This window comes from Pogona vitticeps, chromosome 2, assembly GCF_051106095.1.
Source record: "Pogona vitticeps strain Pit_001003342236 chromosome 2, PviZW2.1, whole genome shotgun sequence".
Lineage (NCBI taxonomy): Eukaryota > Metazoa > Chordata > Lepidosauria > Squamata > Agamidae > Pogona > Pogona vitticeps.
Window position 1 is genome coordinate 223,000,146 of NC_135784.1, and position 24,070 is coordinate 223,024,215.

A 24,070-nucleotide genomic window follows, 5' to 3' on the forward strand; every position below is an offset into this window, starting at 1 on the left:
ATGCCCAGGCCGGATAAAAAGGCAAGGCAGTCTGGATGCGGCCCATGGATTGTAGTTTGGAGTCCCCTGTATTAATGCAACATTTTTAATCTTTTGGTTATATTTGAACGGTGGTCAGGGAAATTGAGAAATGTTGGTCAGGGAAATGAAAAATAAAATTTCAGTGGCAACCCTGAACTCACACAATGATACCAGGTCAGACATGTGTCATTAGCAAATTAATACCAAGCTGCCACTGCTATAACTTCCATTGCACAAGTAGTGGTATGTAGCAGGACTCTGGCCAATAAGGTACTAAATTTGCATCTTCCCCTTTTTCCATAATAAGTCAGAGATGATAGGTTGGTTCTTACGATTCCATTCATGGGAAGAGTTCTTAATAAACAGAATTATCTTTTGATTCCATGGAAAGTCTTGTTGATGGGAGGAAAGGGAATGGCAGCATATTCCTGTTTCAACTTAATAACTCTCACTATCTTCCAAAACTTCTGGGCTGTTTATTTTATTTTAGGCAGAGTGTATGTGTGTAGAAATTACCTCTTTTCCCTTTTCATTAGCAGGCTCTGGGATCATCCTTTTCATAGTTAGAATGTAATTCTGTCAACTCCCTGGGACCAGCCAAGATGCCCCAGTGAGCAGAGATTTCAGCTGAGATTTATCCAGTGCCCCGTCTAGGCAAACACACTCCATCCACTACTTGATATGAAATCTCTGGTTTTTGAAAATATATATCACAGTTGGTAGCAGCATCAATATAGTTATGGATGGTTATGAGTTTTATCTAAAGCTGGCAGTTCAGAGTAATCTTAATTATGCTTTGCAATCCTCATGTTACACCACATTTTGCTAATGTTCTCTTATGATTTTAAAAAGGTGAACCCAATGATAGATAATTCTTTTTTAGTTTGTTTCTACAATCTGATTGGATCATATAAAGGAATTTCTTTAATACAGGCTGAAAAACAAGCAGAAATTGAAGAGGCAGCAGCAGTGGCAGCAGCAACAACTGCCGTGATTACAGCTCCAAAAGCAAGCCCTAAACGAGGAAGGCCAGCTGGTAAATTACAAAGCTGATCTTTGTCTATTAATCCTAAATTTTTTCAGATTGATATTACTTAAAAAGATCATTTTTAGATAACAAAGCACTGGAAACAAGTTTCTAGAAAGCTTTCTCTCAGACATCACTGTGATGCATGTTCCTTCCCTGTATCCTGGGGTTAAGGTCTCAGTGCTATAGTTTCAAACTATTCAGCCTATGGATATCACCTCACGGTATGGTATAGAAGTTCTTAAACACAGAGGAAAATCCTGTTACGCCAGCATGACCCAAATTGGATACCAGAAATATTTAATTTCAACAAATTGAAAGTTTCCTATCTATCCCTTTCAGATTTCAAGACTTTGTAGGGCTCCCTTATCCTGTATCCCTTATCAAGACTCTGGGAACCTCAAGACAGTGGTGGCTGGGAAGCCTTTAATAGTAAAAAATTGTTGCTGAGATTGGGACTTCTGACAGTGATTTTTTACTATTAAAGGCTTTCCTCAGACCACTGTGCTGAGGTTCCCTTGCATTTTTCTTTGAGTTATGAAATAGTACAGTGCAAATGCTAATGGTACAGGATAAATGTTGGAAACCTACATTTTTTCTTTGCAAACACTTATCAGTATGAATGCGTGGAACACAATAGAGCAAACTAGTATGTTCACTTAGGACAGTAATCTCTTGGTTGTTGAATGGAGAAGTAAGGAGGCCATTTTCTGTCTGTGATGGCTAGCAGTTGAACTAATTTCCCAATCACTGAAATAAAAATCTAAACTTTCTCCTACTTGTGTCTTTGTGGACTGTGGTTAAAATTCATATTTTATAAGATAAAAATATGCTTTTACAATAAGGGTGACGTGTTTTGTGAGCTCTATCTTGTTGTTTGTTGTTTTCATGCCAAGATGGCAGACAAAGAGAAATAAGGAACCTAAGTGGAGCAGCGGGGCTATCGCCTTTCAGATCATAGCTTATCAATACTTATAGAGTGGGAACTTTTAAAGTGGAAACAATATCAATTGTTTTCTGTAGAAAGTTCAGTGATGGATAGTTGAGATAAGTAAGTACTTGCCCCAGTCACAGGAAGCAGGAGGTGCTTGCCTGAAGCATAGATCTAATAATAAATAACTTCCTAAGTCACAGGAAGGAGGAAAGTTCTTGAAACAGAGATCAAATCATATAGATGTAACTTATGAGATCCACCATAAGAAGTGAAATGTCAAAAAAGCATAGATTATTAACAGAATTTAAGAAATTGGAAGAACATCTCCAAGGAGCTTGAAGAACTGAAAACAGAATGCGCTCATCATTTTAAACATGAATGGAGCAAAGTGCAAAGAAGAGTGGCACATATTAAACCAGAATTACATAAAATGAAACCTGAGGTTAAAGATCAATTGAAGATACTGGGTTCAAAAGTGAAGGAAGTTGATATAATGGTTAAAGTCAATGTTAGAGAGTTATATTGGCTGACTGAAGTTGATTAAAAAATGATTGATTTGGAGGTTAGAGATTGAAGGAAAAAATGTGTACAGTGGTGCCCCGCATAGCGACGTTAATCCGTTCCGGAAAAAACATCGCTATCCGGATTCCTCGCTATGTGGGGCAAAAAAGCCCATAGGAACACATTAAAACACGTTTAATGCGTTCCTATGGGGGAAAAACTCACCTTTAAGCAAAAATCCTCCATCCGGCCGCCATTTTTGGTGCCTGGTAAGCGAGGCAACACAGCGGGCGGCCATTTTGGAACCGCCGATCAGCTGTGCTTCGGTGCTGGCTCCAAGGGGAGGGAGAGCCAGCGCCGAAGCACAGCTCATCGGTGGGGGTTGGCAAAGATCGCGGGGAAGCCAGCTTCGCAAACCCCCGCCTTGGCTCTATCTCTCTCTCCACCCCTTGCAACTCCAGCCTGGGCAGGGAGACTGAGGCACTGTGCCGCCATGGCCAGAGTCCCCCCCCCTGTTGGCTCATAGAAGCTGAGGATGTTGGCTTGTGGAGTAGAGCACAGGGCGAGGGGGCGGCCTCCCTCTGGAGTCCCTCCGGACTCCAGAATGCCGGGACTCTCGGTGTGGGCAGGAGAGACGGGGGCATCCAGGCTTGGAGGGCGACGGAGGAGCCCCCTCTTCCCCCGTGGGGGCCCGGCACTCCTGTCCTGTCAACCTGGGTCGCTCCGCCCGCCCAGCCGGCTCACCCACCCACCCACCGGGGCCCCTTCGTCCCTGCATCCCTCCCTCCATCCCTTGGGGCTTACCGGACCAGAAGAGCAGCTTGTCGCGGGCCTCAGCCTGGGAGCCGGAGTCGCCAGCCAGGAGTGTGGAGGTGGTGCCATAGGGCAGCGGCTCGCCCAGGCAGGCGTGCTCTTCCAGGGGTTTGCAGGGTGCAGCGCGGCGGCACCACTCCCGGCCTGGCCCGTTCAGCGGCTGCGAGGGGGGGAGCCCCCCGACGCCCAGGCTGAGGCTGAAGCACAGCAGCCTGAGCCCCAGGCCCAGCCCGACCAGCTGCCCGCCCTCGGCCATCGCGGCCCGCCGTGCACCTAGGGCGCGACCAGCAGGCCGCCACCGACGCCTCCGCTTTCCGTCCTGGGAGCCGGGCCTCCGAGGGGGTGGCCGGGCCAGCCAGCAGCGGCGCCCTCCCCGCCGGGGTCATGGGGACCTCCGCAAGGGCCATGGGGACCTCTGCCAGGCCCGGCCTGCGAAGCCGCCCAGGCGCCACGCGCAAACTTTGCCCAACTTTCGCCCACCCGGCAGTCGTGGCGCGCCCCCGCCAGGCATCCCCGCACGGCCCCGGGAAAGAACTTTTGTGGGGTGGGAGTGGGGGACTCCCCTGTGCCCCAAGAAGAGGAGGGGAGGGAACCAAAACCCCAGCCCGCCTCACCTGCCGCCTCCTCTCTCCTTGCTCCCCCACGTCCAATCCCGTGCGGGCTCCCGAGGGGAGCGCGCAGACCGGAGGAGTAGACCCTGGGAGGGGGCGCGCGCATCCGCCAGGAAGGAAGGGAGACCGACAAGCAAAACAGGAAAGACAGAAGCAAGAAGAGAAGGAAGAAGGAGCGCTCCCCTGCTCAAAGAAGTAAGCCCCCGGGGAAGGGGAAGAGAGACACACACACCCGGCCGGGCCACGTCTGGGAAGCCAGAAAGGGGAGCTGGGGATGCGCCCCAAGCGAAGCGGCAGCTGGCCCCCGGGGACACCCCTTCCCACCACCCCTCTTTGTCCAGAGGCATCGGCGCGCGCGCGCAAGAGAGAGATCGCTGAGGCGGGGGTTTGCGAAGCTGGCTTCTCCGTGATCTTCGCAAACCCCCACCGATGAGCTGTGCTTCGGGGCTCTCTCTCTCCACCCCTCACAACACAGTTGATCGGCGGTGCATTTGGGATGATCGTGGGGAAGCCCTTCCCCACGATCATCACAAAGCGATTTTTGGCCATCTAAAACATCGCAATGCGATCGGTTTTGCAATCGCAAAAACCTCATTGCTATGCGGATTCATCGTTAAACGGGGCGCTCATTAAGCGAGGCACCACTGTATCTGAATTTCCGGAAGGAGGTGCTGAAGATGAAACAAGCATTACAGATATGTTGTTGGAATGGATTAAGCTAGTGGCATCAGATTTTGTTTGCGTTCAAGAAGACTTGGAGAGATCGCATGAAGTTGATTTTAAGTGTGGAGACAGCATATCTCCTATGAGGCAGGAATTAATTTCATTGGTTATTTTCAAGGGATTTGATTATGTGAAATGGCCAGCATTAAAAATAATATAAATATTAGGTTTTGGGGAGCAGTTTAAAGCTATGATAGATTAGTTACTGTGTTTCCCCGAAAATAAAACAGGGTCTTAAGTTAATTTTTGCTCCAAAAAACATATTAGGGCTTATTTTCCAGGGATGTTTTATGTTACAGTCATGCCATCTTCAGGTTGCTGCACAATGCTGCACAATGGTGGAGGGTGGGGTTTAACTTAACTGGGGTTTATTTTTGGGGTAGGACTTACATTACAAGCATCCTGAAAAATCATACTAGGACTTATTTTCAGGTTAGGTCTTATTTTTTGTAAAACATTATACAGTACTGTATTCAGAGAACACTGCAACAGTATTAGTAAATGATGGTATAAATGAAAAGATATCCCTAAGCCACTGTATTAAACAAAGGTGTCCCTTTTCCCCAGTATTGATTGCTTTAGTTATAGAATTGTTGGCAAATCTTATTAGAGAAGGTAAATTAATTAGTGATAGAGGCACTAAAGATAGACTACAAATTCATTTATTTGCTGATAATGCTTTAATATTAATAATATATGCTATTATGACTTATGGTGACCCTTTTCAGGGTTTCTTGCTTAGAAAATATTCTGAAATGATTTATGTGCCAGAACCCTAGCCACTTTTGCCTGTTAACAGGAGAAATAAGGTGACTGCGGAGAATGAAAGGTGAGCCTTATCCAGAAGAGTGTGAAGGAGGGAGGAGGAGCCTGAGCTGGAGAGAAGGGGAGAAGTTAATTTGTATCAGAAAAGGGAGGTTGTGTACTGTATTTTGACAATTGGGGTATAACTTAAGAAAAACCTAAGAACATATCATTTCTTCATTCTTTAAACAATAAGGGAGCCCTACAAAGTCTTGAAATCTGAAGGGGATAGATAGGAAACTTTCAATTTGTTAAAATTAAATATTTCTGGTATTCAATTTGGGTCATGCTGGTGTTCATGGCTGAAGTCAAGCCCTTTAAAGGCAGTTATTTTAAAAAGTGGCAAGCCTAGGTAGAGGCTGGTTGCAATTTACCATTCCCTTCTGCAGGTGCCCTGGGCTGTACAGGTTGCCCAAGGCCACACAGGCTTGCTGTACTTATAGGAGGCACAGTGGGGAATCAAACTTCCAATCTCTGGCTCCTCAACCAGATAACTAAACCACTGAGCTATCCAGCCAGTTTTAATAACAGTAGAAAATCCATTAATGGTTATGGATAGGGTGAAATTATATTTTAAATAATTTGAGGAGATAACAGGGTTACAGATAAATCAGAGATGATTATATTTAATTATTAGAAAGATTTAAAAAAGTGGGAAGAAAATTGATACTAATATTTGAAAGTCTATTAAATGTTTAGGTAGAATGTAGATTGAGTGAAAGAGGAAATTTTTTAAAAAGTGAAAGAAGAAATTAAAAGTAAGTTTGATGATTTTATGAAATTTGAGCTTCCATGGTTTGGTAGAATAGAATTAAATTTTTATCTTAGATAAACTTCCTATTTATGTTACTGATAAAGATAACCAAAGAAGAATTTAAAATTTGGTAACATTAAGAAAATTGTAATGGAAATAAAAAAGCAAGGTTTAACAAGAGGAGATGGTGTACATCTCCTCTTGTCCCTCCAACGCTGCCTGTGGGCTGTACTGAAATGGATGCAGGAAAATGGGCTGAGGCTGAATCCGGACAAGACGGAAGTTCTGAGGGTGGGTGCCCCTGTGGATGGTGGCTTGGGTGACTTATGTTTGGGGGGGTGACCCTGGCCACAAAGAGTGGGGTTCGCAGCATGGGGGTACACCTGGACCCGACGCTCACCATGGAAACGCAGGTGGCGTTGGTAGTCCACACCACCTTTTTCCATCTTTGGCGGATTGCCCGGCTGCGACCCTACCGCAACACGGGGGCGCTCACTACCTTAGTACATGCGCTCGTAATCTCAAGATTAGACCACTGTAACACGCTCTATGTGGGGCTGCCTTTGAAGCTGATGCGGAAACTTCAAGTGGTGCATAATGCAGCGGCCAGACTCCTTACTGGAGTGAGAAAATACCAACATATTTCTCCTACTCTGGCTATGCTGCACTAGCTGCCCATCCATTTTCACATTGACTTCAAAGTGTTAATGCTTACCTATAAGGCCCTAAAGGGTTTAGGAGCTCGATACCTGGCGGAACGCCTGCTCCCACCAAGATCTACCCAGATCACCCGCACGAGTCAGGAGGTGAGGCTGAGGAGCCTAATGCTGAGGGAGGCCCGGAAGGAAAAGACATGAAATCGGGCCTTCTCGGCGATGGCTCCTTGCCTCTGGAATAACCTTCCTCCGGTGATTCATATAGCCCCCACGCAGGGCACCTTTAAGAGACAACTTAAAACATGGATGTACACTCAGGCCTTCCCTCCAGTCAATACTTACTTTCCTTTATTCTTTCTTTATTTTATTATTTGTTTTTAGTACTATATTTGTTACGGATTGTTTATGTAAATCTCTGTGTTTTTATTGTATATCTGTTCATTGGAAGCTGCCCAGAGTGGTCGAATAGACCAGATGGGTGGCATATAAATCAAATAAATAAATAAATAAATACATAAATAAATAAATTAATAAATATATAAATAAATAAATAAATAAATAAATAAAAATACATTTCAAAAAGTAGAAAGACTGCATGTTCCTACTTTAAGTTTATATTATATAGCTAATCAAATAAGACATTTGTGTGAGATTATATCTCAGTCTGGTAAATTACCGTATTTTTTGCACCATAAGACGCACTTTCCTCCCCCCCAAAAAGAGGGGTAGAAAGTCTGTGCGTCTTATGGAGTGAAGGTGGTAACTTCGCCCCCACTGGCCCCATGGGGGGCAGCGTCGCAAGGGTCCGTGGGAGCCTTCCAGGACCCTTGCGACACTCCCCCACCCCCGACGGCGCCATTGGGGTGAAATAGCGACCTTCCAAGACCTTTTGAGAGGCTTTCAAGCCTCTCAAAAGGTCCTGGAAGCTGCCGATTCCCCCCCTGCACCCGTGGGGGGGGGCAGCGTGGCAAGGCTCCTGGAAGGCTCCCTCGGACCCTTGCCACGCTGTCTCCACCCCCCCATGGGCGCGGGGGGGGGAATCGCCAGCTTCTGGCGAAATAGCGACCTTCCAGGACCTTTCAAGCCTCTCAAAAGGTCCTGGAAGCTGGCGATTTTACCCCCCCTGCACCCGTGGGGGGGTGGGGGCAGCGTGGCAAGGGTCCGAGGGAGCCTTCCAGGACCCTTGCCACGCTGCCCCACCTCCACCACGGGTGCAGGGGGGGTTTAAATTGCCAGCTTCTGGCGAAATAGCGACCTTCCAGGACCTTTTGAGAGGCTTTCAAGCCTCTCAAAAGGTCCTGGAAGGTGGCGATTTTACCCCCCCTGCACCCGTGGGGGGTGGGGGCAGCGTGACAAGGGTCCGAGGGAGCCTTCCAGGACCCCTGCCACGTTGCCCCACCCCCCCACGGGTGCAGGGGGGGTTAAATTGGCCATTTCTGGGAGTGTTTTGAGGCTTCCCAAGCCTCAAAACACTGCCAGAAGCTGGCGGTTTTACCCCCCTGCACCCGTGGCGGGGTGGGGGAAGCGTCGGAAGGGTCCGAGGGAGCCTTCCAGGACCCTTACGATGCTCCCCCCACTCCCACGGGGCCTGTGGGGGCGAAATCGCTACCTTTTGGGGCTCTTCTGAAGCTTCCCAAGCCTCAAAAGAGCCCCCAAAAGTGGCAATTTTGCCCCCTCTGCCCCCCCGGGGGAGGCAGGGTGAGTCTCCAAAGGGTCCTAGAATGCACCCTAGGACCCTTTGGAGACTGACCCTGCCTCCCCTGGGGGCCAGAGGGGACGAAATTGCCACCTTTGGGGGCTCTTCTGAGGCTTGGGAAGCTTCAGAAGAGCCCCAAAAGGTGGCGATTTTGTCCCCTCTGGCCCCTGGGGGAGGCAGGGGGAGTCTCCAAAGCGTCCTGGAACACACCCTAGGACCCTAGGACCCTAGGGTGTGTTCCATAAGATGGACCTCTCCATAAGGCTCACCAAATTTTAGGAGAAGAAAGCAGATTATTTTTTTCCTGTTTTCTTCTCCTAAAAATTTGGTGCGCCTTATGGAAAGGTGCGTCTTATGGAGCGAAAAATACGGTAATATGGTTCATTATGGAATCAAGAATTTCATTGGAACCTTGAGAATACTCTTCGTACAACATAATAACAATATTACAAAAATATTGTAAATCCTTTTCTTAAAAAATATTTTTTATTTGAAGTAAGTGTAAAAAATATTTATTCCATCAGTTTCTCCATTATATCCAGTGATAGAGTTGGAGAAGAATAAAAAAAAAATAAGGATAAAAGATTGGTTAAAACAAGTGGAGAACATAGATCAAATAAAAGTGTTAGGGATGGAGAGAATATCCTGGTTTAATCTTATCCAGTTGAATGAAAGAACGGTTAAAAACAAATGGTAAATGTAGGGAATTCATGAAATTTGAAGAAACTGTCTTATAAAAGGAAAATGCAAATGAAAATATAGGGTAATGAAAGGGATAGTAAGTAACATATATAAAATATTATTGGAAACATACGTTCCGTAGGGTTTTCTTAAAACATTGTGGGAATATGATTTGTGATTTGGGAGAAGAAATGAGTACTGAGGTTTCGAATAAAATATGGGATACAAGAATATTGAACATGAACTTACATGAACCCTGTAAGGATAAAGGATTTTATTTAAGTTTGTTTGGTATTTAACTCTGGTGAATTAAATCAAATACATATTAATTATAAGTTTTGTTGCAGAGGAGGGTGCTTATTTTCATATGTGCTGGGAATGTGAAAATACATTTTAAATTTGGCAGTTGGTTTTCAAGGAAATAAAATTTATTTTTAAAATGTAAAAATTGGTTTAAAACATGCTTGGTTTGATTTAAAGCTTCTTGGTTTTAAAGGTGTTTTGTTTAAAGGGTGTTCATTCCCTCCCTCCTTTCCTGCCCTTTTTTTTAAACCTAAGTCATTTTAGGTTAAAAAAAAATCTCCCCCTAATGGTAGAGAGTGGATTAATCAGTTTTGCATTAGTTACTATGGGAACTAATGCTGTAACTTAGAAACGGTGCCTCTACATAAGAACAAAAAACAGCCAGAACGGATTAATCGGTTTTCAGTGCATTCCTATGGGAAATGCTGATTCAACTTATGAACATTTTGACTTAACATCTTCTGGAACTGATTAAGTTCGTAAGTCGAAGGCACCACTTGTATGTTCCATAAATCCTGAGTTGCAGTCCACCTGGCTTAGTTAAATTAGTGATATTTTGGTGAAAATAATTCTGATCAAGAGATTCAACAGGTGAAAATCTGTTACAAATGGAGTAACATGCAGTTGGTTCTAGCTGATAGTTAAGAAATACCTACTGGGATTCTCTGCCACACAGCAAGATAGCTGGTAGGCGTGCAGCCCTAAGGATACCAGGCATTAAATGTCTCCTGGAAGTGACTGAATATGATGCTTGTTTACCTTCCACATGCACCTGTGTATGTTAAAATTGAGCTTAACATTTTGAACAACTTAATTTATATTTAATAAATTATATTTAATTAATCAAAATGCTTCTTTATATAACAGCTACTGAGGTGAAGGTTCCAAAACCCAGAGGGAGGCCCAAATTGGTAAAACCACCTTGTCCTCCTGAGAGTGACATGTAAGTTTATTGCTAAGCATTGTTTTCCCCCCACAGAAGATTAAGAATATATTGACCAAATTTCTATTGAGTTTTTGTACCAACATAATGAAATGGCTGGAAATTTTGGTGGCAAATTACCGCCATTGGAGAAGTCAGCATAGACGTTTGCTAGTGTGCAGTTTGACATAGTGAACAAGCAGATAACCACGCTGACTTAACTTGCAACTGTTCACATCAAGATTTACACTGACTGCATTATGGTGGTGTGTATAACTAGTACGATTTTGGTCAGTAGGATAAACTAAAACATTGTACATTATATAGATATTATAATAAATTATACCGAATGAGTGATGTGACCTAGCTGTGCTTTGACAGGGCAAGAGTATTGCTCCTATTGTTTGCCCTTCATTTGTAAGTGGAGTTGCCCTGCCCTATATCTGCTTATATTTTCAGTTTATCACATTGTTAATAGTTCTTCAGCCGGGTTGCTATATGACCAAGGATTCTGTTTAAGGTTGTCTTTTCAAGGATAGCACAGGCCATTTAATTTCTAAGTTGTCTGCTGCCTTTTGCTCAGGGCTTGGAAAGTTAAATCTGAAGATTAATTAGTTAAACACTAGATGCTAGGAAGTTAATTGATTACTGCTAATGTTGAAAATCTCTAGCTTGTCCAAGTAATGTTATTAGCATGCTAATTAAACATTTGGTGTATCTCTGCAGAGTCAGTTTGATTTGCCCTTCCCCAAGGAAAAGGTTCTATATTTCTCATGCAAAATTATATTTATGCTAAATAGTTCAGTTTTGGCCTTATAAGTGTATTTGAATTTCAGCACTCAGAAGCCTTTACTATCTTTTTCAGTTTCTGAGAATTATAGTCCAAGACCATCAAGAGTCCCAGGGATGGAAACTTTTCTTTATTACAAAAAAGTAGTTGGCCAATTTCAGTTAGAATTCTTTAGCAGAACAATGTAGGAAGCTTTGACTTGGTTTGAGCATTGGTTGTAAACTCTTGATTTTTACTTCCAGACCACTATTGAGGTCATAGTGATAAATTCCTATTGTATCTGCAGTCTGTTCAAGGAACTTTCTGACAACAGGAGAAAATAGTGACTTCATAAAAATGAAATAAAAATGTAAAAGAAAGCGGGGAAAGGCAGTTGGTGCAACTAATGACTGCTTTTGTAAGTAAAATACCAATCAAGATTAGGGTCCACAAGTTTAGATTCTGGTTTATAAGCTAGGACAGGATCCTGGAGAATACCAAGGCTGGTCTGGTAGTTTGACAAGCAAAAGCAGTGGCTTCTGTAGTAAACTAGAGGCTCCTTCATGACATAAAGATAAAGTAACACCAAACCAATTTTCTTTCTTTTGAAAAAAGGACATTGGCAGAGTAGATCGTGAGTTTAGCAAGCTGTATCCTTTCGCTTGAAAATCCTGAGTAGGAGACTACTATAACTGATTTAGGTAAAGGTAAAGGTTCTCCTTGACATTTAGTCCAGTCATGTCTGACTCTGGGGCGTGGTGCTCATCCCCGTCTCCAAGCTGTAGAGCCAGTGTTTGTCTGTAGACAGTTCCCATGGTCATGTGACCAGCGCGACTAGACACGGAATGCCGTTACCTTCCCACCATGGTGGTACCTATTTATCTACTTGCATTTACATGCTTTCAAACTGCTAGGTTGGCAGGAGCTGGGACAAGCGATGGGAGCTCACTCCGTTGCATGAATTCGATCTTACGACTGCTTGGTCTTCTGACCTTGCAGCACAGAGGCTTCTGTGGTTTAACCTGCAGCACCACAACGTCCCAACTGATTTATTTTGAGATAAATGAGGCTTACTCAAATGGGTGTGTGTTGCATTCATTTCTGGTAAGCCTATGTTTCCACAGTCAGAGAAACCCTTAAACTTGTGTTGTATATTTTTTATATAATATATTCCTTCAGCCATCTGAAATACAGTGGTGCCTTGCTTAATGATTACCTTGTTAAACGACTAATCCGCTTTACAATGAAATTATTGCGATCGGAAAATGATGTTCCTATGGGGAAAATTCGGGAACCGATTTTTCGCTAGATGACAATTTAAAACTGCTGATTGGCGGCTCTAAAATGGCCGCCCGCTGTGCAGAATGGCTCCCCACTGTCTTTAGGGACGGATTCCTTGCTTTACAGGCACTGGAAAATGGCTGCCCTATGGAGGATCTTCGCAAAACAAGCAGGTATTTCACCCATTGGAACGCATTGAACCAGTTTTCAATGCATTTCAATGGGTTTTTTAATTTCGCTTGATGAGGATTTCTCTTAACAGCGATTTGAACGGAACGAATTATCCTCGTCAAGCGAGGCACCACTGTATATTCATTCAGCCAGGTTTCCCACTTCCTTCATGAGATAGGCAGATCTCTTATTGTAACTGCCGTCAGTGACTTTTAGAGAAGGGACAATACAAATCATCCCAGTTCATCCTTGGCAAGGGGCCCTGGCTTTTTGTTTTGGTCCAGATAATATAATTTGCCAAACATCTATAAGAGACTAAAGCCATTATTTTTTTCCTCATTGTTGGACAGGTTGTTGAACTGATTGTGGGAACAGAATTAATTAGTTGCTGTGACAATCAGTTCAACAAGACTGTCCAACAATGAGAAAAATAATGGCAATATTTTCTGTTAAAACATCTTATGGTATGATGCAGAAGTTGTTTAACTGAAAGTGGTAAATTGGCTCCTTTCAGAGCATTATTTCCCAATCATGGGTCCTTTTGGTCAGAGGCGGCCCCCAAATCCCGGTCCGTGGCCCAGTGCTGGTCCGTGGCCTGAGCCAGACCAGGCCATGGAGACAGACCTCGCCCCCACTGCCACACATACTCTTCCCCCACAGCCCCGTGCCTGCACCCACACAAGCGCTCCCGCACCCTTTTGCACATGTGCACGAGTGCCCCATGAGCACTGCCTTCACACATGCGCACGATCACCCATGAGAGAGAAAGCACTCCTTCGCACATGTACACAACCGCGTGGGGGTGCCTCACCTTCCCCAACTGGTCTGCGGGGTTAAAAAGGTTGGGGACCACTGCTCTTGATGATCTTGGACTGTAACATCCAGAAACCCAAAGAACATCGTAACTAAGACTCTTACATGTTCTAGTCCATGGCATAATTGGGCTACCTAATATGAACCTGGCTTTTATTACTATTTAAAATATTTTTACCGCGTCTTTCTCTTTAAGAAGGACCCAATGTGCCCTGCACATGTCAGTACAGGGCACCGACATGACCCTAGTGGTGGTGGTGGTGGTAGTAGTAGTAGTAGTAGTAGTAGTAGTAGTAGTAGTAGTAGTAGTAGTAGTAGTAGTAGTAGGTGGCCCTAGTGAAGTACCACTTTCTCTATATAGTACAGTGGTGCCTCAACTTACAACAGTCCCTACTTATGACCATTTCAAGTTACGACCAGCTATGGCTGCAAACTTTTACTTCGACTTATGGCCGGAGCTTCATATTACAGCCAGGAAAAGACAGGGGGAAAAGGTGGGAAATTCAAACCGATGGTGGCGAAGAGGCTGCTTTTTTGTACAGTGGGGTCTCGACTTGCAAGCGACCCTACTTGCAAACAATTCAACTTGCGAACCCGCCCTAAGGACTTGACATACGAACTTCCCTTGAGTTACGTACATTAAAAAAGTGCCCCCTCCTTCCCCTTAGAGGCTTCTGGAGGGGAAAAAAGGGTCAGAAACTTAAAAATAAATAAAAGAAAGTCACTTACCAGGCCTTGGTAGCCCCCAAACAGCAGGAAAAAGAGCAGGAAACAGCTAAAAGCTGACACCCAGAAGGGAGCCTGGCAGCCATTTTGTGATCCCCCCCGCTCCTGCACCCTCCTCTCCCCACCTATCAGCTGATGGGCTGGCTCTGAAGAGGCTTGGGGAGGCTTGCTCAGCACCTTAAAAAGCCTTCCTGTGTGTCTTTGTGCTGAAAAAATCAGCACAACGTGCTTTAAAACATGATTTAAAATTGGCTTCGTTGAAAAAAAAAGATTTCTAAAGTGCTTTGCAAACTGTTCCCTGCCTTCCTCCTCGTTTCCTGAACCTAAGGGGAAAAAAGAAAAAAAAAATCCCCCTCTAGTGGCAGAAGGCGGAATAGCAGCTTCCCATTAGTTTCTATGGACAGAAAAGAGCAGATACAGATTAAATGGTTTTCAATGCATTCCTATGGGAAATGCAGATTCGACCTAAGAACTTTTCGACCTAAGAACCACCTTCCAATACGGATTAAGTTCGTAAGTCGAGACCCCGCTGTAGCTCTTTTGCCCCAATGGCTAGGGAAAGGGATGCAGTAGTGGGGGGTTGGCGGTGGCGGAGGTGTTACCGCAACTGATGATGGGATCCTCCCTGGTCCTCGGCATGGGGGCAGAGGGGCCCCTGATCCCAGCTCCTGAAGGAAGGGTCCTCCCGCGCCGCCACCTCCACCTTCCTGGCGGGGAAGCGCCGTGAGAGGCTTCGCCAAGCCAAGCTGGGAGGACCCTTCCTCCAGGAGCCAGGATCGGGGGCCTCTCTGCCCCTGTGCCGAGGACTGGGACCCGGCGGCAGCATCAGCCCCACGGAGGGCGTCGAGGAGCACCGAGGCCCGACACAATCACCCGGCGAGCAGCCTCTTTGCAACCAACAGTTTAAATCTGCCGCCTTTTTCCCCTGCCTTTTCTTGCTGCCTTCTGTGGGGCGTGGAGTATGGCAAGAAAAGGCAGCAAATTTAAAACGTTGGTGGCAAAGAGGCTGCTCGCCAGGGCGGCTGCGTTGCCCTCCACAGGCCATTGCTGGTGGTGGTGGTGGTGGTGCCCGATGCCACCTCCCGCTCCAGAACCAGCACCGGCGGCTGCTCACCAGGGACCCAGCAGTGGCATTGGCCCGTGGAGGGCAGCGAGGAGCGATGAGGACCAATGTGGCCACAACTTGACATCCTTCTGAGTAGGTTGGTAGTTGTGGGGAATTAGGAAAGAGGAAACTTTATCTATTTGCTTTTGTGTGATTTTAGTGTTCATGAGGAAGATAAGAGTAAGAAAAGGGGAGCTGAAGAAAAGCCACCCAAAAAACAACAGAAAAGGGATGAAGAAACTCAGAGGGAAGATGACAAAGCGAGAAAGGACCCAGACAAAAAAGAAAGCAAAAAAGAAGTTGAGACAAAAAGGAAAAACACTTCTAAAGTAGGATCAGCATCAGCCTCTGATTCTGAAGAAGATGGAGAAGAGCAGGAAGACAATAAAGTACGTCTGCATCTTATGGTTCTCCCATCCTTTTAGTACAGAAGAATTTATTTACATTTTGAACTACATTTTACACTTTTCAGGTGATCTTGTTATATAATAAGCTCATAGCAACTAATGTAATTTATGCTTACTTGGAAGATCAGAGATATGACCAAAATAGAAAAAGAAAAAAGATAAGTGTCTTGTTTGGCCTACTTATCATTGTTGAGAGTAGTCTCACAGACATGACGAAAGCTCTGAATGGATAATCTAGGCTGGTTATTGCAGCTCTTGCTGAAGTGTTTATGCTGAAGCATGCAGAAAGCCTTTGGGTCCCTGGAAAATAGGGGTGTTCCATATAATTCTGTTAAAGTAAAATGTGAGAACTGATTTTCATTTTAACAGAGTATGCTAATAGTGACTGATCGAAGTTATCCAGTGAGCTTCATAGTGTAAGGGATATTGGAACCTGGATTTCCATAGACTTTGTCCAACAATTCAACTACCACATGGGGACGGAGAGCTATTTTGACTCCAAGGATTGGATCCCCTCTCAACCAAGCCAACATCATCTGATCTAGCTCTTGGTTCCAGTTTCTTTGTAGACAGAGAAGGTTTCTTCATGTGTTCCTCACTGCGCATGACCTAAATCTGGCCTTCAAGGGAGTTTGTAGGAGACTTCTCTCTAGTGAATATAATACAGGGTTCTTCATAGTGGTTTCTGCAAATGCACACAAATGGGTTTATCCTGTGCTGTGCAGGATGTTCGGAAGATTCTAGAGCTGAGGGAAAAAGCGGCAATTAGTCCCCCCCCCCCCCCGGCAGGGTATGAGCTCTGCCTCCTTAACCTTCCTTTTAGTTTCCTCTTTTCTGCCATTTGAGTAGGACGTTAGGAACTAGAGTGCTAAGGAAAATGTTTTTAGCTTTGCTAAATCTATCTTTTTGAACCTTTTTTCTCTAATATTATTCTAGTTTTTTCAACTATAGAACCTCCAGTTGTTCTCTTTTTTTCATTCTATCATTTCTCCCCTCCCTTCAATGGTTTTCCTCCCTTTTCTTTTTTGGTTTTATGACCCCTTGGGGCTTTAAGAAGTGCTCCGTTTGTCTTCAACAAATTCCACTTATAGACGGGCACAACCTCTGTTTATTTGTCTGAGGGAATTCTATCACAACATCGTGCACAGTGTGCAGGAGTTTTTCCAAGCAGACTATTAAGCTACAACTCCAACGACTGAGATCTTTTCTCTACGAGAAATCTCTGAAGCCTACCATGGAGGTTTCAGCCCTCCCTTCTTCAAACCCTCCTCGCCAGGAGGCTGCTAAATCAGCTACTAGCCCTATTGACCAGTCTTTATCCAGCATGACTTATTTACCTGCTAAATCCAAGAACTCTAAAAAACCTCCTAAGCTAGTTTCCACCAAGGCTCAGCCGCAGTCTTATCAATCCTGCAAATAAGAAAAAGGACAAAGAAAAGCCTAAGAGGCAAAAGGAGTTAGCCAAACCAGCTGCCGCACCTCTTTCATACCTCCTATACCGGTGCAGGATTCTTTGATGGACGATATTGGGCTTTCCGACAGGGAGGAATGTGCCATACCTCCAGCCAAGCAAGCTCATATTCTGAGCATGTCTCCAAGTTCAGACCGATTTGGGGCTGTTGCACCGTCCAGCCTGGCCATACCCCCTTTCAGCCCTTGATCTTCAGGGCAGGCAGATACCGAGACTGAATCGGAATGGAAGTCTGCTCCATGCACTCATAGGAAAAGAAAGGAGAAAAGCAAACATGCCTCTCCATACCAGCCTTCTGGGCTTGAAGAGCAATATTACCATCCAGAAGGTTTACCTCATTATGGTCATCCATATCCTGACCGATACCATCCCTATCCATATCAATGCTATGGCTACCATGATCAATACAGAGGGTCGGGCTGCCCGCTACCACCCTGGTACCCTTCCATAGCCCCTCCACTGCAAATGTTGCTGCAATACCAAGGGGATGTTTCCACCCCTCAAGCTGCACTATCCCGAAAGAGAGCGATGATGTTGGCGCCTTCTGCGCCTCCTAAACGACTCAAATTTCATAGGAGCCGCTTGTCGGTACAGGCTACCATGCTTTACACGGGTCCTCACAACCATGATACGGAACCTTTCTCTGTATCTACCCAATCGGATGCTGACCCTATACTGCCAGCCCCGATAGCATGACCACCACCATCGACTTCTCAAGTCATTTCATAGTGCCAACTCATCCTCATCTGATGACTCCGAAGCTCCTGATGCAGTTGCCACTGGCAATCTTTTGCAGTCTCCTCTGGAGGACTATACAGTGGGGTCTCGACTTACGAACTTAATCCGTATTGGAAGGCAGTTCTCAGGTCGAAAAGTTCTTAAGTCGAATCTGCATTTCCCATAGGGATGCATTGAAAACCATTTAATCCGTATCTGCTCTTTTCGTCCATAGAAACTAATGGGAAGCTGCTATTCCGCCTTCTGCCACTAGAGGGGGATATTTTTTCTTGTTTCCTTTTAACCTAAGATAACTTAGCTTTAAAAAAAAAGGAAAAAAAGAGTTCGTAACTCGAATCTAAGTTCGTAAGTCGAGTCCGTATATTCCTATGAGAGCGGTTCGTAAGTCGAAACGTTCGTATGTCGGGCCGTTCATAAGTCAAGACCCCACTGTACGTCATATGTGCATCTTGTGCATGGCAAAGATACTAAAACTTGATGCACAAATTCGACAACAAGAACTGGACTTAGTCTTCCATGATATGGAGCAGAACAAAACGCCTCCTCCTAGTTTGAGCCTTATACCTGCACTCCTTACTCTGGTGAAGAACTCTTGGGATAGGTCGCCTTCAACTCTCCCAAAAGATTGAACACCACCACCACAAAACTCATGGTTCAGACTTGGATATTCTAGTTAAGCATCCACTACAAGACTACTCAATACAAGTCTCGCAGCAGGTCTTCTACCACACCTGTGAATAAGGAGGGCAGAAAGATCTACTCCTTTGGTAAAAAACTTTACTCGTTGGCGGCACTACTTATTAGAATTTCAAACTACCAAGCTGCAGTGGGCACCTACAAAAAACATCTGTGGGACAGAATTCTCCCCACACTTCAAACCCTTTCAGAACCATTAAAGACTGAAGCTCTCAGCACCTATGCAGAGGCCAATACCCTCGCTAAGCAGCAAAGACAGACAGCGAAGCATACCACTGGCACCGCCTCCAAATCCGTGCTTACCTCAATAGCACTTAGACGACATGCTTGGCTTAGGGCGGCAAATATCCTAGATGATACCAAGATTGAAGATCTCCCCTTCGACGCTGCGGGGCTGTTCAACTCTAAAACAGACGACATAATGGAGTTCGTTCGTTCGTTTAGTCGTTTAGTCGTGTCCGACTCTTCGTGACCCCATGGACCAGAGCACGCCAGGCCCTCCTATCTTCCACTGCCTCCCGGAGTTGTGTCAAATTCATGTTGGTTGCTTCGCAGACACTGTCCAGCCATCTCATCCTCGGTCGTCCATAAAATGAAGAAGACAGCTAAGTCTTACATCCCATACCAACCCTATCAATATCAAAAACCTTCTTACAAGAAGCCGTTTTACCAACAATCCCTCAGCACCAGTCCTTTTGGTACAGCAAGCAACAGCACCATGAGTGGGCCTACCAGCCGCTTCAATCCAGTATGATGCAACCCAAGCAGCAGCAATATCAGGGCTCCAGACAGCCTTTTTGCAAATCCCAACGCAGAGGTAAGGCCTATTCCTAATTGCTCTGGTATTTTTACCAGACTCTGCCCATTCCTTCCCCAATGGAGGAAGATTACAACAGACAAATGGGTTTTGACCATCATTGAGCGGGGTTACTTGATAGAATTTTCGCAACACCCCCCCGGCAAATTCCATCAAGCCCACCCCCTTCTCCTTACCTTTACAAGAGGAAATTTCAGCTCTCCTCAGGAAAGGGGTGATAGTCATAATTCCGCCTTCTGATTCCAACGAAGGTTTTCTCTCTCAATACTTTGCAGTCCCTAAGAAGGATGGGGATATTAGACCCATCATGGACCTCCAACAGCTCAGTGAATATATACTTTACAAAAAATTCCATATGCCAACTCTTAACTCCATTCTCCCTCTTCTATCGTCGGGAAACTGGTTCACTACCATTGACCTGAAGGATGCTTATTTTCATATTTCAGTTCACCTGTCCCATCAAAGATTCCTCAGGTTCCAGTTCCAGCACACCACTTACCAGTTTGCCGCTCTCCCCTTCGGGCTCTCGACAGCCCCCAGGACGTTTACAAAATGCATGGCCCCAGTTGTGGCTTGCCTCTGTACCAAGGGAATAAAGTTCTTCCCGTACATCGACCATTGGCTCCTGGTTGCCAGGACCTATCAAGATGCCAACACAGCCACGGGAACTACTCTTCAGGTCCTGCACAAATTAGGCCTACAAATAAATCAAGAAAAATCCCACCTGGTACCATCACAATCCGTGAGCTACATAGGAGTGCAACTGGACACCCATCAGGCAAAAGCATTCTTACCACCTGAAAGAATAGCAAAAATCCGTCAGGCAGTACATCTTTTCTGACCTCTCAGAACCATCACCGCTCTCAGTGTTCAACACTTGCTGGGCCTCATGGCTTCCACAGCATCAGTGGCTCCTTATGCCAGACTCAAACTCCGTACACTTCAGTCCTGGTTCCTCTCACAAATCGATCCCGCAACAGATGCCCAGCTGAAAAAGCTCCTAATACCGCCGAATGTGGCAGACCAATTCACATGGTGGGCCTGTGCCCCCAAATTGTCGGTCAGCAGACCATTCCAACCGTCTCCCCTGCCGATCCAGGTGACACCAGACGCCAGCCCCTCTGGATGGGGAGCTCACTGCCAGGAACTCCAGATACACGGACTATGGTCAAAGAGCGAAAGAACACTCCACATAAATCAGCTGGAAATGTTGGCCATCGTAAAAGCCTTTCAGGCTTTCCTCCCAAGGATCGAAGGGAAAACATTACAGCTTGTGACTGACAACACCACGGTCATGTACTACATAAACAGACCTCACCATAAAATTTTGGGAGTGGTGCCGCACCCACTGTATTTCCCCTCAATCAAACCATATTTCATCAGAGGAAAACTACTTGGCAGACCGCCTAAGCAGGCTCCCTACCAGAATGCACGAATGGTCCCTCAAAGACACTGTCTTCCTGGACATCTGCCGCAGATGGGGCCAGCCTACAATAGACCTCTTTGCTTCCCCTCTCAATGCCAAGTGCCCCAAGTACTCCTCAAGAGCAGGCATAGATATGGCATCTCTCGGGGTACCATGGTCCAGAGAACTCACTTTCTTCTTCCCTCTGATACCAGTGTTGCTCAAGACAATGACCAGGATTATCCAATACCAAACAGATACGATTCTCATTGCCCCATGGTGGCTGCGACAACCGTGGTTCGCCCACCAGAGAGAGATAACACACAAACTATTCCACTTACCTGCAATACTGTCTCTCCTCTCCCAGAACAACGGGGCCATTCTCTATCCCGATGTCCGATCCCTACATCTGACGGTGTGGAGGATAAGCCCAAACTCTGTGCAATCCTGAATCAGGCTCGGAAACCATCCATTTCTCACCTGTATCGCAACAAATGGAAATCTTTCTTAAAATTCACTGAATCTAAGGAATTTACCCCAGTCCCATCATCTCTCTTGACTTTACTTACCTTTGTCATGTATCTCTTTAACCTTGGACTGGCACATTCCACCATTAAAGTTTACATCGCAGCAATAGTAGCTCACCAACCCCTCGGATCGAGCTCCGCTGAACTTTTTCCCACCCCACGCTCAAGAGATACCTCAGGGGCTTAAAGAATATTCGCCCCCCCCCATCACAGAAAATTGTGCCTCAATGGTTGCTGCAGCTCATTCTTGAGGTACTCACAAAGTCGCCATTTGAACCAATGGCAACCTGTAACGAAAAGTTACTCTCTCTTAAGGTGGCATTTCTCGTGGCGATTACATCGGCTCGGAGAGCTAGTGAGCTGGCTGCTCTCAGATTGGACTCTCCAGGTTAGGGTGACCTACCCTGAGAAGGTCACCCTGTACCTAGATGTGTCCTTCCTACCCAAGGTGGTGTCGGAATTCCATGTAAACCAACCCATCATACTTCCGTCCCTATTTCCGTCTCCATCCACACCAATTGAGTGTAAGCTCCATACTCTGGATGTGAGAAGAGCCATTGCCTTCTACCTGCACAGGACCAAGACCTTTAGAACATTCCCCGTGTGTCTTTTTGTGCTATCATGGCACCAACAAGGGTGCACTTGCCTCTCCACAAACAATATCAAGATAGGTAGTGCAATCAATACAATTGGCATATCAACTTGCAGGCAAGCCGGTACTGGGCCATCTTAAAGCACATTCTACCCGAGCTATCTCTACATCGACCGCTCTACATCACGGCATTCAGATACAGAACATCTGCAAAGCGGCTACTTGGTCCAACCCTCTGACATTTGCCAAGCACTACCACCTCAATGTCAGAGCCAAGAATGATGCCGCATTTGGAAGGGTGATTCTGTCATCTCTGTTACTATGACGGTCCTCCATCCGGTGAGTCAGCTTGCTAATCACCCATTTGTGTGCATTCAGAGGCCACTACGAAGAAAGTTAGGTTACTTACCTGTAACCATGGTTCTTCTAGTGGACCTCTGTGAATTCACTCATCCCTCCCTTCCTCCCCGCTGTCTGTCACGGTACTGTTCTATCTACAGTCAACCCTCGACTTCCGAACATCCCTATATACGGACTTTTCAATTTACGAACAGCTCCGTTAGCAAAAATTGGCATCGACTTGCGAACGGAACTCGACCTACGAACGAGGTCGAGGCTCTGTTCGCAAGTCAATGCCATTTTTTGCCAGCGGAGCCGTTCGTAAATGGCTCCCTGCAAAAAGGCAGGGAGAAAGGGCTGGAAATTTGAATTATTAAATATTAATTTCTGTTATTATCTGTTGTCAGGTTAGTTCTACAGCCTTAGTATAGTTTTTCATGTATGTGAGATGTCTAGGGAGTGGTTGAGCATTGTCACCCCCAGTATCTTTCTGCTCCCAAGCAGGAATTTGAACCCAGGTCTCTGTGTCCAATATTCTATCCATCATACCATGTTGGTTTTCAGGTGCTGAATTGTCAGTTCCCTATTAATTCAGTTTAATTAGGGCCCACATTAGTTGGAATAATAACAACTTGTCTGTTAAGACACTACAAATGTAGATATGGAACAGTTAACATTCCCTTACGAAAAATATTGTTTTCCTTCTGTACAAAATCAAAATGAAATAGAAGAAAAAAGGAAGAAATCTTCAGGGGCCTCATAAAAGGAATATTTTGAAAACCCAACATGAACGTGAAGTAGCAGAGAGAAAACATAAGCAGGAAGAGCAAATGGAAGGAGAGTTGTGAGTATAACATAAATGTTTGGTAAATATTGAATAGTTATAGAATTAATACAGTAAAATAAAAGAAAGATACCTTCAGTCATGCTTCTTGGTGTATTTGCTAATATACAGTCTGTATGTGAAATGTGCCTTGTCAATATTCTTTTGATGACAGTATTAGCTGAAAAACAACAATGTACTTTGTTGATTAGTGAAATGAGGTATATTGCCAGAACAATGAGAAACACCTCCCAGGGAATCAGGACTGATCTGAACAAAAACATGGACCAAACCCTTGTGTTTTTTTTTAACCAAATGTCTATGGTAGACTCTTACTATTAATGAGAATTTCAATACATACAACCAGTATCTGGAAGAACATCTGTTAACTTGCTTTGTATCACTTTACAGATTGATCAAAATCTGATAGTTAAATCTTACCACCTGGTTTACCAGTTCAGATATGCTAAATAATTTACTGTATAAACCTGAATTCAAATGTTGCTAGGTGGGATAACTTCAGTCAGAGCTGAACCCTGGCTGCAACTGAACAAAATAAATAGAATGGTTTCACTCCATGAGAAGTGATGCATTCAATAGTTGAATAAGGGACTATGAAACCAGGCATGTACCAGGACAGAGGAAGTATTAGAAGGAAAACGGAAGTACCAGTATGAAGTCCAGTGTAACATTTGCATTTTTATTACAATTAATTTTATTACAATGTGAAGGGAGGGTCTGTGGATTATGTTATAATATACTGTAGTGGCTAAAATCCTTTTGTTCTTCTTTGTGGTCTTTGTGAAATCACAAATGGGTTTGCTGTCTGCTTGCATGAACATCCTTGAAATCTTCCAGAGCAGTGATTCCCAGCTTTGGGTCTCCATATGTTCTTGGACTATATCTCTCAGATATCCTAGCCAGCACATCCAATGATGAAGGCT

At 45.0% G+C, this 24,070-nt stretch overlaps 1 protein-coding gene across 5 annotated transcripts in view; it reads left to right on the forward strand.

Annotated features, from left to right (window-relative positions):
• Positions 1 to 24,070, forward strand: part of PSIP1 (PC4 and SRSF1 interacting protein 1) — an 83,974-nt gene that overhangs the window by 27,502 nt on the left and 32,402 nt on the right. For 4 of the 5 annotated variants that reach the window (XM_020797532.3, XM_072992090.2, XM_072992088.2 and 1 more), the window contains exons 8-11: positions 955 to 1,057; positions 10,392 to 10,467; positions 15,472 to 15,700; positions 23,032 to 23,147. In XM_020797532.3, the coding sequence (XP_020653191.1) occupies positions 955 to 1,057; positions 10,392 to 10,467; positions 15,472 to 15,700; positions 23,032 to 23,147 (524 nt within the window). The remainder of the gene's footprint in view (positions 1 to 954; positions 1,058 to 10,391; positions 10,468 to 15,471; positions 15,701 to 23,031; positions 23,148 to 24,070) is intronic. The other variant, XM_072992091.2, reaches the window with a different exon arrangement.